We start from the raw sequence: 19445 nt of genomic DNA on the forward strand, positions 1-19445 counted from the left end.
GTGAGGGCCTGTGCCCAGGAGCTACAGTCTGAGGAAAGGGCTAAAAAGCCTTCACTAGACCCCTGTACAGCTGTATAATGAGGCCCAGGCTTTATAGTGAAGGGACAGGAGTGAGGGCCTGTTCCCAGGAGCTAAAGTCTGAGGAAAGAGCTAAAAAGCCTTCACCAGACCCCTGTACAGCTGTATAATAAGGCCCAGGCTTTATAGTGAAGGGACAGGAGTGAGGTCCTGTGCCCAGGAGCTACAGTCTGAGGAAAGGGCTAAAAAGCCTTCACTAGACCCTGTACAGCTGTATAATGAGGCCCAGGCTTTATAGTGAAGGGACAGGAGTGAGGGCCTGTTCCCAGGAGCTACAGTCTGAGGAAAGGGCTAAAAAGCCTTCACTAGACCCCTGTACAGCTGTATAATAAGGCCAGGCTTTATAGTGAAGGGACAGGAGTGAGGGCCTGTTCCCAGGAGCTACAGTCTGAGGAAAGGGCTAAAAAGCCTTCACTAGACTCCTGTACAGCTGTATAATGAGCCCCAGGCTTTATAGTGAAGGGACAGGAGTGAGGGCCTGTGCCCAGGAGCTACAGTCTGAGGAAAGGGCTAAAAAGCCTTCACTAGACCCCTGTACAGCTGTATAATGAGACCCAGGCTTTATAGTGAAGGGACAGGAGTGAGGGCCTGTGCCCAGGACCTACAGTCTGAGGAAAGGGCTAAAAAGCCTTCACTAGACCCCTGTACAGCTGTATAAAGAGACCCAGGCTTTATAGTGAAGGGACTGGAGTGAGGGCCTGTGCCCAGGAGCTACAGTCTAAGGAAAGGGCTAAAAATCCTTCACTAGACCCCTGTACAGCTGTATAATGAGGCCCAGGCTTTATAGTGAAGAGACAGGAGTTAGGGCCTGTTCCCAGGAGCTACAGTCTGAGGAAAGGGTTAAAAAGCCTTCACTAGACCACTGTACAGCTGTATAATGAGGCCCAGGCTTTATAGTGAAGGGCCAGGAGTGAGGGCCTGTGCCCAGGAGCTACAGTCTGAGGAAAGGGCTAAAAAGCCATCACTAGACCCCTGTACAGCTGTATAATGAGGCCCAGGCTTTATAGTGAAGGGACAGGAGTGAGGGCCTGTGCCCAGGAGCTACAGTCTGAGGAAAGGGCTAAAAAGCCTTCACTAGATCCCGGTACAGCTGTATAATGAGGCCCAGGCTTTATAGTGAAGGGACAGGAGTGAGGGCCTGATCCCAGGAGCTACAGTCTGAGGAAAGGGCTAAAAAGCCTTCACTAGACCCCTGTACAGCTGTATAATGAGGCCCAGGCTTTATAGTGAAGGGACAGGAGTGAGGGCCTGTGCCCAGGAGCTACAGTCTGAGGAAAGGGCTAAAAAGCCTTCACTAGACCCCTGTAGCGCTGCATAATGAGGCCCAGGCTTTATAGTGAAGGGACAGGAGTGAGGGCCTGTGCCCAGGAGCTACAGTCTGAGGAAAGGGCTAAAAGACTTCACTAGACCCCTGTATAGCTGTATAATGAGGCCCAGGCTTTATAGTGAAGGGACAGGAGTGAGGGCCTGTGCCCAGGAGCTAAAGACTGAGGAAAGGGCTAAAAAGCCTTCACTAGACCCCTGTACAGCTGTATAATGAGGCCCAGGCTTTATAGTTAAGGGACAGGAGTGAGGGCCTGTTCCCAGGAGCTACAGTCTGAGGAAAGAGCTAAAAAGCTTTCACTAGACCCCTGTACAGCTGTATAATGAGGTCCAGGCTTTATAGTGAAGGGACAAGAGTGAGGGCCTGTGCCCAGGAGCTACAGTCTGAGGAGAGGGCTAAAAAGCCTTCACTAGACCCCTGTACAGCTGTATAATGAGGCCAGGCTTTATAGTGAAGGGACAGGAGTGAGGGCCTGTTCCCAGGAGCTACAGACTGAGGAAAGGGCTAAAAAGCCTTCACTAGACCCCTGTACAGCTGTATAATGAGGCCCATGCTTTATAGTGAAGGGTCAGGAGTGAGGGCCTGTTCCCAGGAGCTACAGTCTGAGGAAAGGGCTAAAAAGCCTTCACTAGACCCCTGTACAGCTGTATAATGAGGCCCAGGCTTTATAGTGAAGGGACAGGAGTGAGGGCCTGTTCCCAGGAGCTACAGTCTGAGGAAAGGGCTAAAAAGCCTTCACTAGACCCCTGTACAGCTGTATAATGAGGCCCAGGCTTTATAGTAAAGGGACAGGAGTGAGGGCCTGTGCCCAGGAGCTACAGTCTGAGGAAAGGGCTAAAAAGCCTTCACTAGACCCCTGTACAGCTGTATAATGAGGCCCAGGCTTTATAGTGAAGGGACAGGAGGGAGAAAAGTGGGGAAAGGAGCCAGAAGAGCCGGACTGCCCATCACTAACCTGCAGAGCCGCACTCCACATATATGGCTGCTCTGTGCACAGGACCTGTGATGAGGTCACAGGAGGGGAGGAGTCAGGGGTCACATGATCTCCGGAGTGAAGAGGCTCCATGGAGGCTTCTCCTCAGTCAGTGACATTCCCGCCATTATTCTCCCCTCACTACTGGCACAATTACCCCGCGCCGCCTTCTCTACACAGTGTTATGTGTGGAATGTAACGTGTGATTTCTCTGGAGGGAAATAGACCCCACACAGGAGGGAATTCTCCCCAGTTGCCGGCCGTCTACTATATGGCGGCATATAATTGTGCTATCGACTCCACACCAGGAGCTAAAATGCCCAAATCTCTAATGTAACCGCTATAAGAGAAGATATAACAAATTTCCCCTAAACTCACACAGCGGAGGAGGCCTCACTTGGAGCAATGTGACTCGCGCACAGAAAATCTATTCCCGGTTCTGTGATAAGTTAGCGGCCGACAGGAAGAAGAAAGGTCTGAATTACAGCCCAGACTGGAGGAGAAACTGCAGGAGTGAGAATTGGCCAATCAGCGCTCTTCACCCCTATACTTATCTACACAAATACAAGATATGAAATGACAATTAGACGCCATTCTCACCACCAGAACGGAGAGGCGCTAACTTGGAGTAAAGCCGCGTTTTATCACCATGCCAATAAGCCTAATAAGATGCCGCTCGTAAGCTCAGAATGAGAGTCACTGCATATAATCTCCTCTATAAAAGACCCTAAGGGTCAGATCTCAGCCCACCCCGATGTCATGTATAGCACTTATAATGAATACTCCCAGAGTTTGTATTCCCCCCACAATCACCCCCCTCACTACTGGAGTCATTCCTTCACACACTACATCTACCTAACCTGACTGAGTCCGCAGCACAACAACTCCATTTACACATCTCTGAGGAGGAAATAGTTTCAACAATCAAAAAACTAAAAAAGGAAAGTCCCCGGGGCCGGATGGTCTTACAGCAATATATTATAAAAAATGCAGCGATGTGCTGACACCACATATAAAAACCTCTGTAATTCACTACTAAATGGCTCACAGCTGCCCCCTGAGCTCTACGTGGCGCATGTAACCGTAATCCCTAATCCTAAGAAAGATCATCTCACAACAAATTATAGACCTATATCCCTCTTATACATTGACTTCAAAATCTTTACATCCATTGTGACTAACGGGATCAATAAAATCCTCCCTCACCTCATCCATCGGGATCAGGTTGGTTTTATACCAGCGCGACAGGCCCCAGATAATATTAGGAGAGCGTTAAATATTATTCATACAACTAACCTACAGCGAAAGCGACTTCTCCTGCTCGCATTAGATATTGAGAGGGCTTTCGATTCGGCGTCCTGGACATATCTCTTTACGGTTCTATCGGAAGTCGGATTCTCCCCTAAACTTATAAAGTTCCTCCAATTGTTATATGATAGCCCTATCGCTTATGTAAAACTCCCGTCACCACATCCCCCTCCAATTAATATTCAGAGGGTACCAGGCAGGGCTGTCCTCTATCTCCGGATCTTTCTGCACTTACAATGGAACCCATTGTGGAAGCAATAAGGAGAGATCAGAATATCCTGGGCCCTGAGAATATGGGAGACCAATATAACGTCAGCCTCTTTGCGGATGATCTCCTGCTAACATTAATAAGTCCCCACACTACACTCCCTCACTTGCTTCCCTCCTTCACGAAATTGAGAAGATCTCAGGGTTAAAGATTAACATTGATAAACCCGAAGCATTATTTGTAAATTTTCCTAAGACAGAGCAAACTAATATAGCCTCCCATTTTGGGTTTACAGACAAAGAACATTATGTAACATATCTGGGTATGAACTTAACAGCCAACAGGTCAACTCTGTTTAGGTGGAATTACACCCCACTGATCCATAACTTCCAGAGGGACCTGGATAGATGGGCTTCCTCAAAGTTATCCTGGCCCGGCAGAACACAGGCATTAAAAATGGTGTCACTGCCTCGCTTCTTACATCTATTTAGGTCCCTCCCAATTATGGTACCAGCCAGAACGTTCACTCAGTTACACTCTATGATGTCTAAGTTTCTTTGGCTTGGAAAACAACTCAGAATTGTGCAAAAACTTATGTTCCGTCATAGAAAAGAAGGGGGTTTATCCCTCCCTAGTTTTACACTTTATTACAAGTCGGCACAGATTGCTCCATTAATAAGTGCGTGTTCATATCCCAATAGTCTGAGATGGGTTATTCTGGAATCATTTCTCTCCAAACCATTCTCTTTATCAGGCCTAATGTGGACCACAGACCGACTTCCACGGGGGTTAATGAATGTGGCTCCTTTTACAGTCCACTCGTTGCTTCTTTGGAGGAAAGTCCGGTTTAAATATAACTTACAATCAAGCCCTTCTCCCCTGTCAGCTATATTACAAAACCCCATGTTCCCGCCAGGCCTTGAGCCACAAATTTTTTCTTGGTGGAAGCTGAAAGGTATTCATGTACTTAAACATTTGTGTTCCCCATTTAATATCTTACTTGATAGACAGGAATTTGTTCAAAAATTTGACCCTCCAGTTAGGGAGGTAATGTGATTGAACCAGATCTTTCTACTTTGCAAAGCAGATCCTCCCGAGCGGTACTACTCTCAGGGCAATGAGTTTTGAAAATAAATGTCTAAATGACCCTTTGGGCAGGGGAACGATCTCATTGATCTACTATGCTATAAATTCTCCACAAGATGATAAAAAATTGAAGTATATGTTACAGTGGGAGGAGGATCTGGGGTTTGAACAGTCAATTGATGAATGGTATCGTAGCTGTGACACCCTATCAAGAGGTAATCACCAGACTTCCCTTGTGGAGACCTCCTTAAAACTATTGCACAGAGTCTATTATGTACTGGAAAAAACTCACAGCATTTTTCCTAAAATCTCGGGAGACTGTATTAGGGGCTGTGGAATATCTGGTGACATGAGACATATTTGGTGGTCTTGTATTGTGGTTTCTGGGCTTTGGGAGAAGGTGAAGCATCTGATAGCACAGATGTATGGTGGACCGGTTGTTCTGGAACCTTCTACCCTTTTACTGGGAACCAGGCCTTCCCGGCTTCCAGAAAGCTTTCAGAAGCTAGTAAACTACTTATGTATGGCCACTAAAATCCACATTGCAGCAAAGTGAAAGTCGCCCTCACTGTCAATATCTATGGTGAAAGAGAAGATGAGCGACATTATGTTATTCTCATTTGTGGCCCCAGCGTTTCCTGTAGAATAAATCCCTTTCTCACACAGTCCTGTAGTAATGACTTTGTTCTCACGTTTTGTAGGAGGGTTCGTCTGACTCCATCTTATGTTATCAGTATAAGTGCGAGAGATGAGAGACCGACGACCGCAGTTTTACCGTGTGTGTCCGGCGTCAGTTCTACAGTGTGAGAGATGCAGGGTCTGTGACCGAAGCTGGGGGTATACGGGTGTATACAGCATACACAGAGGGGTCTGTGACCGAAGCTGGGGGTATACGGGTGTATACAGCATACACAGAGGGGTCTGCGACTGAAGCTGGGGGTATACGGGTGTATACAGCATACACAGAGGGGTCTGCGACTGAAGCTGGGGGTATACGGGTGTATACAGCATACACAGAGGAGTCTGTGACCAAAGCTGGGGGTATACGGGTGTATACAGCATACACAGGGGTTTGCGACTGAAGCTGGGGGTATACGGGTGTATACAGAGTACACAGGGATCTGCGACCAAAGCTGGGGGTATACGGATGTATACAGCATACACAGGGGACTGCGACCGAAGCTGGGGGTATACTGGTGTATACAGAGTACACAGGGGTCTGCGACCGAAGCTGGGGGTATACGGGTGTATACAGCGTACACAGGGGTCTGCGACCGAAGTTGGGGGTATACGGGTGTATACAGCGTACACAGGGGGTCTGTGACCAAAGCTGGGGGTATACAGGTGTATACAGCGTACACAGGGGTCTGTGACCGAGTCTGCAACCGAAGCTAGGAGTATAGGAGTATACAGGTACATACAGCGTACACAGAGGTGTCTGCGACCGAAGCTGGGGATATACGGGTGTATACAGCATACACGGAGGGTCTATGACCGAAGCTGGGGGTATACGGGTGCATACAGCGTACACAGAGGGGTCTGCGACTGAAGCTGGGGGTATACAGGTGTATACAGCGTACACAGAGGGGTCTGCGACTGAAGCTGGGGGTATACGGGTGTATACAGCACACACAGGGGGGTCTGTGACCAAAGCTGGGGGTATACAGGTGTATACAGCGTACACAGGGGTATGCGATCGAACCTGGGGGTATACGGGTGTATACAGTGTACACAGGAGTCTGCGACCCAAGCTGGGGATTTGCAGGTGTATACAGTGAACACGGGTCTGTGACCGAAGCTGGGGGTATACAGGTGTATACAGCGTATACAGGGGTATGCGACCGAACCTGGGGGTATACGGGTGTATACAGTGTATACAGGAGTCTGCGACCCAAGCTGGGGATTTACAGGTGTATACAGTGAACACAGGGGTCTGTGACCGAAGCTGGGGGTATACAGGTGTATACAGCGTACAGAGTGGTCTGCGACCGAAGTTGGTGGTATACGGGTGTATACAGAGTTCGCAGAGGGGTCTGTGACAGAAGCTGGGGGTATACAGTTGTATACAGCATACACACAGGGGTCTGAGACTGAAGCTGGGGGTATACGGGTGTATACAGTGTGAGAGACGCGGGGTCTGTGACGGAAGCTGGGGGTATACGGGTGTATACAGTGTACACAGAGGCGTCTGCGACCGAAGCTGGGGGTATACGGGTGTATAAAGAGCACACTGAGGGGTCTGCGACCGAAGCTGGGGGAATACAGGTGTATACAGCATACAGAGGGGTCTGCAACTGAAGCTGGGGGTATACAGGTGTATACAGCGTACACTGAGAGGTCTGAGACTGAAGCTGGGGGTATACAGCGTACACAGAGGGGTCTGTGACCGAAGCTGGGGGTATACGGGTGTATACAGCATACAAATAGGGGTCTGAGACTGAAGCTGTGGGTATACAGCATACACAGAGTGGTCTGCGACCGAAGCTGGGGTTATACGGGTGTATACAGCATACACAGAGGGGTCTGTGACCGAAGCTGGGGGTATATGGGTGTATACAGTGTACACACGGGTCTGAGACCGAAGCTGGGGTATACGGGTGTATACAGCATACACAGAGGCGTCTGCGACTGGAGCTGGGGGTATATGGGTTAATACAGTGTACACAAGGGTCTGAGACCGAAGCTGGGGTATACGGGTGTATACAGCATACACAGAGACGTCTGCGACCGAAGCTGGGAGTACACCTCGTACACACACAGCTCTGCTCGGTACATCTCATACACACACGGCTCCACTCCGTACACCTCGTACACACATGGCTCCGCTCCGTACACCTCATACAGACGCGGCTCCACTCCGTACACCTTGTACACACGCAGCTCCACTCCGTACACCTTGTGCACATGCAGCTCCGCTCCGTACACCTTGTGCACACGCTGCTTCGCTCCGTACACCTCGTACACACGCGGCTCCGCTCTGTACACCTCGTACACACGCGGCTCCGCTCCGTACACCTCGTACACACGCGGCTCCGCTCCGTACACCTCGTACACACGCGGCTCCGCTCCGTACACCTCGTACACACGCGGCTCCGCTCCGTACACCTCGTACACACGCGGCTCCGCTCCGTACACCTTGTACACACGCAGCTCCTCTCCGTACACCTCGTACACACACGGCTCCGCTCCGTACACCTCGTACACACACGGCTCCGCTCCGTACACCTCGTACACACGCGGCTCCGCTCAGTACACCTCGTACACACACGGCTCCCCTCTGTACACCTCGTACACACACGGCTCCGCTCCGTACACCTCGGACACACATGGCTCCGCTCCGTACACCTCGGACACACATGGCTCCGCTCCGTACACCTCGTACACACACGGCTCCGCTCCGTAAACCTCGTACACACACGGCTCCGCTCCGTACACCTCGTACACACACGGCTCCGCTCCGTACACCTCGTACACACAGGGCTCCGCTCCGTACACCTCGTACACACACGGCTCCGCTCCGTACACCTCGTACACACGCGGCTCCGCTCCGTACACCTCGTACACACAGGGCTCCGCTCCGTACACCTCGTACACACACGGCTCCGCTCCGTACACCTCGTACACACGGCTCCGCTCCGTACACCTCGTACACACGCGGCTCCGCTCCGTACACCTCGTACACACACGGCTCCGCTCCGTAAACCTCGTACACACACGGCTCCGCTCCGTACACCTCGTACACACACGGCTCCGCTCCGTACACCTCGTACACACGCGGCTCCGCTCCGTACACCTCGTACACACAGGGCTCCGCTCCGTACACCTCGTACACACACGGCTCCGCTCCGTACACCTCGTACACACGGCTCCGCTCCGTACACCTCGTACACACGGCTCCGCTCCGTACACCTCGTACACACACGCTCCGCTCCGTACACCTCGTACACACACGCTCCGCTCCGTACACCTCGTACACACTCGGCTCCGCTCTGTACACCTCGTACACACACGGCTCTGCTACATCCACCCTGTAAACCCCTCCTGACCCCACACAGAAACTTCCCCTCATCCAGCACCATGACAACCAGCACAGCAGAGTCCTGCACACACTGAGGCCCCTGATCATGTGACCCCTGACTCCTCCCCTCCTGTGACCTCATCACAGGTCCTGTGCGCACAGAGCAGCTGTAGAAATCTCCGGCCTCGGGGGTCTCACCAGACTTCGCTCTTTTCTCGCAGGGGCCGCAGTGGATTTCATCCTGGATCCATAGAGCTGAATAGAGGAGCGATGTTCCTTCACTCTGATGGGAATTGATGGTGACGTTGATGAGTCTATGAGGAACGTGTTCAGCTGCCGACTCCGAGGAGAAAACTGCATGTTGTCTGTGGCCTAAATATATAGGTTTTATTAGTAGATGTCAGGGAAGAAAACTAAACCCTGTAAGATAATAAATCTCCTCATATGTTTCCCTTATTCTCTCCAGTAATTGTATTATTACACAGGATTCTTATGATGTTACATCGGATCATCTTCTTCTCATTCAGGTCTCTACAATATCGGATCCTCTCAGTGAAGATCTTCTACAGAAGAGAATTTTCCTGATTTCCCCATCAAGGATGGATATGGACAGAGACAAGATGGCGGAGAGGATATTACACCTCACCCTAGAGATCCTCTTCCGTCTCACTGGAGAGGTGAGAGATTCTGATGTCGTCATATTACATCATTCTTATCTATGGGAATAACAGATGGACAGAACTGGAGAGGTGAGGACTCTGGAAATGTCTGTAGTGAGATTTATTAATGTGTCTCTCCATAACCAGGATTACACAGTGGTGAAGAAGACCTCCAGTGATCGCTGTCAGGACCCTGTGTCTGAGGGATGGGGAAGACCCCTGAGCCCAATCACGGGGCCTCCACCTCACCCCCTGATCCATGAGGACATCAATGACCAGAAGATCCTAGAACTCATCTACAAGATGATTGAGCTGCTGACTGGAGAGGTGACACTGCTGGGAATGCTGGGACATTATACATTAACACTATGAAGGGATCGGGGGATGACGGTATCATTGTATGTGTCAGGTTCCTATAAGGTGTCAGGATGTCGCTGTCTATTTCTCCATGGAGGAGTGGGAGTATTTAGAAGGACACAGAGATCTGTACAAGAACGTCATAATGGAGGTTCCCCAGCCCCTCACATCTCCAGGTAATAGACAGGACTAAATACACACGGCCTATAATTATCTGTATGTAGAGAATGAATTCAGTCCCTGTATGTGTTTCCTCCAGATCTATCCAGTAAGAGGACAACACCAGAGAGATGTCCCCGTCCTCTTCTTCCACAGGACTGTAACCAAGAAGATCCCAGTGCTCCTCAGGATCATCAGGTAGATGGAGAGAAGGTGTCAGGAGATCTCCCCTATGATGTGTAGACGGCTGTGAAGGTCTTGTGCTCAGTCTTGTTTTATCCTCCAGTATTATATGTTTTATACTTGTGTAATGAGAACGGTGGAGATGGCAGGATTAGAGCTGATCATAGATGGGACTTCTCCATCTGTCTGTGACTCTTACAATATTTGTTTCAGGGTGAAGATCTGACCCATATTAATACTACAGAGACATATGTGAGGGGTGATGAGTGGTGTAAAGAGGAGATTCCCACATATGACTACCCAGGTGAGTAGTAACCACTGAATGCAGAGACGTCACAGATTCCTCTCAGTCACCGGCTGTGGCTGCTTTATCGGTGGTGTAGTCCGGCCGTATTACCATGATCACCATTTTGCCTCTAGACCACAACATTCTCCTCCACCCAAAACTGTTCAAATGACTTTGGGCATTGAAAGCCCTTTTCTATAGAACTTACAAACTGGAGGATCAACCTACCTGTAATATACATTTATTCCCGCCTGCAGGAGATGTGTTGGCTCCAGCCCTGGTGTCATGGATTCAATCCTCGTCATACATTACATTGTTTTTGAATTCAGTTTACTGCACAATCTCTCCTGAAATGGGGAGCAATATTATTTTCTCTAATCTTCTGCTCAGGATCCATAGTAGCTCCAATGGTCCACCATAAATGAGGGCAACTCTGGTTTACTGTTGTGTAATCTGTATTTGTAGTTTTCAGTTAATGAGATTCTCGTGCTCTGGGGCGGGGCTGTGGGTGGGGCTTTATGTGGTGCTCTGATTACATATTCCTCTGTATTGGCCTATGACTGGTCGCTGACCCCTCACTGACCTGCCCCCATTATTACATAATGCATATAATAGCATTGATATTATTGGTGATAATGCCTATAATATTGTGGCTATTGTGAGGCTTAGAAAGAAATTACATCCAGCACAATGTCACCGGTGATGGCGGCGCCTGCGCAGTAACATCTATATCAACTATATCAATTTTTTTTGTTAGGAAGTTATAAGGGTTAAAAGTTAAACAGCGATTTATCATTTTTACAACAAAATTTACAAAACCATTTTTTTAGGGACCACCTCACATTTGAAGTGAGTTTGGGGGGTCAATATGACAGAAAATACACACGTGACACCATTCTAAATACTGCACCCCTCAAGGTGCTCAAAACTACATTCAAGAAGTTACTTAACCCTTCCGGTGCTTCACTGGAATGAATGGAATGTGGAAGGAAAAAATAAACATTTACTTTAATTTTCTTTCACAAAAATTTTCCTTTAGCCCTATTTTTTTTTTTACTTTCGCCAGGGTAACAGGTCAAAATGGGCTATACGTTTTGTTGTGCAATTTCTCCTGAGCATGCCGATACCCCATATGTGGGGGAAATCTACTGTTTGGGCGCACGGCAGGGCTCGGAAGGGAAGGAGCGCCATTTGATTTTTTGAATGTAAAATATGCTGGAATAATTAGTGGTTGCCATGTCGCGTTTCGAGAGCCCCTGATGTGCCTAAACAGTGGAAACCCCCAACAAGTGACACCATTTTGGAAACTAGACCCCTTAGGGAACTTATCCAGATGTGTATTGAGCACCTTGAACCCACAGGTGCTTCACAGAAGTTTATAACATGGCGCCATGCAAATAAAAAAAAATACGATTTTTCACAAATAAATCTTTTTAGCTCCATATTTTGCATTTTCATAAGGGTAACAGGAGAAATTGCTCCATAAAATTTGTTGAGCAATTTCTCCTGAGCACGCCGATACCCCATATGTGGGAAAATACTACTGTTTGGGCGCATGGCAGAGCTTGGAAGGGAAGGAGCGCCGTATTGGAGAGCAGATTTTGCTGGAAGTGTTTGTGGGTGATATGTCACATTGTCAGAGCCCCTGAGGTGCCAAAATAGCATAAGCCCCCAAAAGTGACCGCATTTTACCAAATACCTCCCTGAATGAATTCTTCTCGTGGTGCAGTGAGTATACTGACACCACTGCTGTTCCATAGAAAATTATACCATTGGGCAGTGAAGAAAAAATAATTGCTGTATTTTTCGGACTATAAGACGCACCCCAAATTTTCAAAGGAAAATAGGGGAGAAAAATGTGCAAAATGGGGGTCCATCTTACATCCGAATTCAGCTTACCGGGGGGGGGTGGAATCAGCACAGGTGCAAGAGTGGTCACAGACGTTGTTCGGTGGTCCAGGCTGGTGCGGTGGCCTCCGGAAACTCCCATTCCAGGCTGGTGTGGCAGCGGTGCTCTGTGCTGGGGCAGTGGCAGTGGCAGCGTTCTGTGCTTGGGTGGAAGTGCTCTGCGCTGGGTCGGCAGCGCTCCACCTGTGGCGGCGGCAGCACTCTGTGCTGGGGCAGCGGCACTCTGTGCTGCGTGGGGGGCTTTGCCGCCATTTTGTCAAAGCCTTAGGCCCCTGCAGCTCCATTGCTGTGATGGCCTCCGGGAGAATGGCAGCTGGGGGCGGTGCATGCTCAGATTTAGATCTCGGCAACGAGATCTCGGGGCGAGATCTGAATCTGAGCATGCGCCGTTCACAGCGGCCATTTTTCTGGAGACCACCGCATCGTAGCAATGAAACTGCAGGGGTCTCTGGACTTTGACAAAATTCCAGTGGAGCCCGACACGCAGCACAGAGCGCAGCCGCCACAGCATTTGTAAGTAAATTCCTACTATAAGACACATCCCCATTTCCCCACTAAATTTTTTGGCAAAAAGTGCGTCTTATAGTCCTAAAAATATGGTACATTTTTATCCCTAAATGTTGTTTTAACCCCAGATTTTACATTGGAAATTAGGTAGATAGGTAAATGGTCACTACACCCAGAGATGAATTCACAGAGGGGGGTCATTTCTAATTCCCAGAGGGGTGTCATTTCTAAAATGGGGTCACTTCGGGGGGATTCTGCTTTTATGGCACTTTGGAGAGCCGCTAAGTGCCAGAACAACAGAATCCCCCCTGAAGTGACCCCATTTTGGAAATGACACCCCTCTGGGAATTCATCTATGGATATAGTGACCATTTTCACTACATGGATGATTTCCAGAAACTCGTAGTGGAAGTTTTAGAGCAAAAATTGCAAAAATGTCATTGTAGTGCCCAATATATTGTGCCCAGCTTGTGTCTCTGGAGACCTCCCCCCACCTACCCCCGGAAATTGTTAAGTCAGCTCTACTCAAATGTGTCTGTCACTAAATAATCCAAATGCTTGAATGTCAAAACAGTTCAAAAACGTGGTTCTGTGTGTAAGATTGTAAAGCCGTCATGGAGGCATAAGGCTGGCAGTGATGGGCATTGTGGGTAATAATAGCGGGGATCATGCCTCATTCCTCTCTAGGAACATACACGACATCTTCTCTGGGGTTCTTTCTTGTTTCAGTTACTGGGATGAGTGCAATAAAATGTCGCTCAGTGAGTCTTCTCACATCTTCACATTCTAAAGGATTGGCGGGGACAACATTTTCAAAAACAAGATTTTCAGTGACCTCTTCCTGATAATCAAGGAAAGTATCTGCATTTCCGGCTTTTTTGTATAACACAAAAGAATTATATGTGGCCACCTGAAACAAATACATGACTAACTTTTTATACCAGATATATGATTTTCTTGATACCTGGTATGGCTGTAGAACCTGATCTGCAAGGTCCACACCCCATATATTTGTTGTAGTCAATGACAGACACAGGTTTTGGAGTAGTGGATCCCTGTTGGTCTGCAGTGGCCCTTGTGGCATCTGTGTGGATCGAGCTCAGGATAAAAATATCTTTTTTATCCTTATACTTAAGGGCAAGCAGCTCTCCATTGTGTAAAGCCCCTGACTGCCCCTTTCGGAAATTTTCTTTGACCAATGATTGTGTAAACCCCTGATGGTTTTTGCGAATAGTCCCACAAGCCCCTATGTTATGTTCAACCAGACTTTTAAATAGAGGTATGCTGGTGTAGTAGTTGTCAACATACAGATTGTAGCCTTTTTGTAAAAAAAAGGCTCAAAACCATTTTTCCAGGTGTCCCCAGATAAGTAGGGCCTCCTGGTGGGTTTAGTTCGCTGTCTTTCCCCTCATAAATGTGAAAAGCCGATGTGTATCCGGTTTATCTCTCGCACATTTTATAGAGCTTTATTCCGAACCTTGCCCTCTTAGAAGGAATAAATTGCTTGAGGTGCAGTCTTCCTTAGAATTTTACAAGGGACTCATCAATGGAAATGTTTTCTGTTGTGGTGTAGAGCTTTCAGAACTTTTCTGTCAAGTCTTCGATGATGGGTCTGATATTGAATAGTCTGTCATGTTCTGGGGCATTTCTGGGCAGGCATTGACTATTGTCATTAAAATGCCAAAATCTCATGAGCCTTTCATAACGGGTCCTAGGAAGAACGGCAGAAAACATAGGGGTGGCTTGATCAGGGCAGTTGGACCAATAGGACTGAATGCTCATTTTTTTAACAAGCCACATAGCGAATGTAAGTCCTAAAAATGTTTTCATTTCTAGGACATTAGTTGGTGTCCATAAATTTGACCTAGCATAATAGGATCGTGGATTCTGGCTGATGAATTGGGACGCATATAAATTTGTAGGACAATATGCTCTAGAAAGCTATCTGTCAGAAACAAATTAAAAAAATTAATTGGTCCAAATTTTTCCACCTCCACGTTTATACCAGGAATGGCATTAAAATTATGGATGAATGGAGTAGCCGAATCCGAAGCCTCCCATCTGGGAAATGCTACATCAAGAGGCAAAGCCCCTTGGACACTGGTGTGCGCCAATTCACAAGCACTAGGGACAGCACTAGTACTGGGCATTGTTCCCTGAGTTGGAGACATTTCTCCAGAAGCGCTATTTGTCCTTCTTGTTGTACTGGTCCTTGTGTGTGAGGATGGACCAGAATCACTGCTCATTTCTGAGCTATCACTGTCGCTGCTACTAAAGCCCTCGAAATCCACATCATCTGACACTGCACTTTCTTCACTGTCAGACCATAAAAGTGCATAAGCCTCCTCTGCACCATAATACTGACCGGCCATTTTATTCGTTTTTATTTTTTTTCCCTGGAAATAGAAAACTCTGATGTGACCAAATTATTGGGGAGACAATTGAGAAAAGCCTAATTCTTCCCTAACTTTAGAATAAACCCTAACTATAGCATTAACTCTAACCTGACTTATCTGTTTTTCCATTGACAGATGATGGACCTGAGTGGGGACTTGTCTTTTGTGAGATGAGAATTGGTATTATTTTCGCCTACATAACATTGATTGGTTTCTTTATATTCAATATTTGGGAGGCAGAATGAACCAACAGTTGAACACCGCACACTACTGGTTCATCCAACAAGGTTTTTTATTAGACTGTGAACTGTCATTGTCTTGGGAAATAATTAAAGTTTTTTACATAGCTTTCCATTTTTATGGACAGTTTAAGTAGAAGTGTTCAAAAATATAAAACTCAAGGATATTTTATTAATAAAAATTATTTTTATCTTAGCAGATGACTGTACCAGGAGATCAGAGGGACAGCTGACATCTTCAACTTTTAAATCTGATGATCTTGAGGTCCTACAAGATACAACTGAAGTGATTGCTGTTACTCCTGATATATCATCATCCATTCACAGCAAAAATCTGTCATCTGATCCTATGAAACAGGTCCCATCTTCTGATTCATCACAGACTACTAAGGAAAATCAAAGTCACAAAAGAGGCATTAACAAACAAACTGCTCATTTAGCAAAGAAGCCATTTTCATGTTCAGAATGTGGGAAATGTTTTGCACATAAATCACTGCTTGTTACTCACCATAGAACTCACACAGGGGAGAAGCCTTTTTCATGTTCAAAATGTGGGAAATGTTTTAACCAGAAAGTGAGTCTTGATGAACACCATAGAGTTCACACAGGAGAGAAGCCTTTTTCCTGTTCCAAATGTGGGAAATGTTTTGCACGTAAAACACAGCTTGTTACTCACCATAGAACTCACAAAGGGGAGAAGCCTTTTTCATGTTCAGAATGTGGGAAATGTTTTAGCCAAAAATCAGATTTGGTTAAGCACCAGAGAACTCACACAGGGGAGAAGCCTTTTTACTGTTCAGAATGTGGGAAATGTTTTAACAATAAATCAGATTGTGTTAAGCACCAGAGAATCCACACAGGGGAGAAGCCTTTTTCATGTTTAGAATGTGGGAAATGTTTTACACAGAAATCAAATTTTGTTACCCATCAGAGAACTCACACAGGGGAGAAGCCTTTTTCATGTTCAGAATGTGGGAATTGTTTTAGGCATAAATCAGATTGTGTTAAGCACCAGAGAACTCACACAGGGGAGAAGCCTTTTTCATGTTCAAAATGTGGGAAATGTTTTAACCAGAAAGTGAGTCTTGATGAACACCATAGAGTTCACACAGGGGAGAAACCTTTTTCATGTTCAGAATGTGGGAAATGTTTTGTACGTAAATCAAATTTTGTTACTCACCATAGAACGCACACAGGGGAAAAGCCTTTTTCATGTTCAGAATGTGGGAAATGTTTTAGCCAAAAATCAGATTTGGTTAAGCACCAGAGAACTCACACAGGGGAGAAGCCTTTTTACTGTTCAGAATGTGGGAAATGTTTTAACAATAAATCAGATTGTGTTAAGCACCAGAGAATCCACACAGGAGAGAAGCCTTTTTCATGTTTAGAATGTGGGAAATGTTTTACGCAGAAATCAAATTTTGTTACCCATCAGAGAACTCACACAGGGGAGAAGCCTTTTTCATGTTCAGAATGTGGGAAATGTTTTAGGCATAAATCAGATTGTGTTAAGCACCAGAGAACTCACACAGGGGAGAAGCCTTTTTTATGTTCAGAATGTGGGAAATATTTTAACCAGAAAGTGCTTCTTGATCGCCATCAGAGCAGTCACACAGAGGAGAAGCCATTTTCATTTTCTTAATGTGGGACAAATTTTACTTGGAAATCAACTGTTAATAAACATCAGAGATGTCACATAGGTGTGAAGCCTTTTTTATGTTCATAATGTTGGAATAGTTTTAACCAAAATTAAATCTTTTTAAATGGTTTGTCTCTTGTCATTCCTCATGTTTGCTGACAGAAGGATAAAACTAAACCTTATTACTTCCAAATGTAAATCTATACCCATAATTCACCCCCTGAAGGTTAGTCGGAAAGTGACTAATAGAAAAAACATATACCCCACAGTTCAGTATATAGGGTGAGGTGACGTATACACACTCACTCTCCAAGCCTCTTATTACTATGAGTTTCATCGTCCTCACCAAAGACGACTCATTAAGAGACTATTTAATATTGGCATATACTCAAGCGAGACTAAACGATAAAAAAAAACTAAAATCATGAATCATGTTATTCTAAACAGTCAGAAATCTAGCCACATATTAGCAGATCCCAAACTTAAAAAATATACTTCGGAAGTTTATAAGCCACTCCAGTGTCAGGAATATATAGTATGAATTTAAATTTACCAAATGGCTGCAATAAAACAATTTAAACATTTAAAGGGGTCTGAATACTTTCCATACCCACTGTATCAGTAAAAATAACTCCTCTTTATTAGGTAAAGTATAAAAGAATTGCGCCATTTTTCGATACCCGTCGCGTCTCCATTTTTCATGATCTCGGGTTGGGTGAGGGCTTATTTTTTGTGTGCCGAGATGACGTTATTAATGGAGACCATTTTGGTGCAGATACGATCTTTTGATCTTTCCTTTTTTGCATTTTAATACAACGCTGCGGCGACCAAAAAAAAAGTAATTCTGGCGTTTTGACATTTTCCTCATTACGCCATTTACCGATCGGGTTAATTCTTTTTTATAGTGATAGATCGGGCGATTCTGAATGCGGCTACAACAAATATGTGTATGTTTGATTTTTTATTGTTTTATTTTGAAAGGGTGATTTGAACTTTTAAATTTTTTAAAATATTTTTAAAAACTTTTTTTTTTTTACTTTTGGCATTGTGAAGACATACAGCATTGTATCTTAATTAACAAGACAACTATTTTTTAGACGAAGAATAATAGAATGTTATCTGCAGGGCTGTGGAGTCGGTAAGCCAAACCTGCGACTCCGACTCCGACTCCTCAATTTCCCTTACACTGACTCCGACTCCAACTCCGACTCCACGACTCCGACTCCCACACATATTGCTTATATTTAAGTGAAAAATTTATTGTAGTACAATGTGAACCTCAGACATTTAATCATTTTTATGATCCAATAATCAAGATATTTATATAGAACAGAATATATATTGGTGTACTACCTGGTTTTCATTCTTTTTGGTACAGATACGATATGGATAGACAGATATGGATAAATGGATAGATAGAGCAGATTTCTAATCTGCTTTTGCTATTGAAAACATCTATGAGCTCAAAAACCTTTCAGGTGATGCAGTTTTTTAAAAAGATGATCAGCTTTTGCAGCTGAAAAACGTATCCTCAAAAAACACAGGAAAAACGCTGTGTGTGAATGTAGCCTTAGATCAGGAATAGAACAGCCATTTATAGGACATTTCATAACTTTCCCAAACTCCTATGAAAAAATATTCAGCACATCCTGCATTGAATTACTGTACCCAATTTATTATATATTTTAGGAGTCGGAGTCGCTCCATTTTATTCCAACTCCGACTCCACCAAAATGAGCACCGACTCCACGACTCCGACTCCACAGCCCTGGTTATCTGTATGTTGGCTTTAAATTTAAGTGTTGATTTCTAGTTGGTCAGGAAAACAGACTTTTGTTTGTGTAAGCCGGTAATATTGACTTTTATTGTGCGCTTATCCTTGATCACTAGTGATGATTGCTGATATGCTAATTATATATTGTATTATGGAGCCAGTTTGTTGACTTCTAAAGCAGAGAGGGAAAAACTATGCAAATAGTTTAAATAATCAAGTAATGCTATAATAATCTCATCTCCATTCTTACCCTTTATGTAAATACTCAGTGAGGGACAGTTGTTAAGTCTAAAAATAGGTTACATGCCTCTGTATAAAGAGACTGAGAGAGAAACAGCCAGAG

General features: G+C 45.7%; 1 protein-coding gene across 1 annotated transcript in view; it reads left to right on the plus strand.

Moving 5' to 3' along the window:
• The window catches only part of LOC141047186 (uncharacterized), a 29471-nt gene extending 12013 nt beyond the window's left edge, over positions 1 to 17458 (plus strand). Inside the window, exons 2-3 of the mRNA XM_073542142.1 lie at positions 10567 to 10657; positions 15890 to 17458. Of these exons, the coding sequence (XP_073398243.1) occupies positions 10567 to 10657; positions 15890 to 17331 (1533 nt within the window). The 3' untranslated portion in view covers positions 17332 to 17458. The remainder of the gene's footprint in view (positions 1 to 10566; positions 10658 to 15889) is intronic.
• The last annotated feature ends 1987 nt before the right edge of the window (positions 17459 to 19445 follow it).

Source organism: Dendrobates tinctorius, unplaced genomic scaffold (assembly GCF_039654945.1).
Source record: "Dendrobates tinctorius isolate UK_male_01 unplaced genomic scaffold, ASM3965494v1 ptg000126l, whole genome shotgun sequence".
Lineage (NCBI taxonomy): Eukaryota > Metazoa > Chordata > Amphibia > Anura > Dendrobatidae > Dendrobates > Dendrobates tinctorius.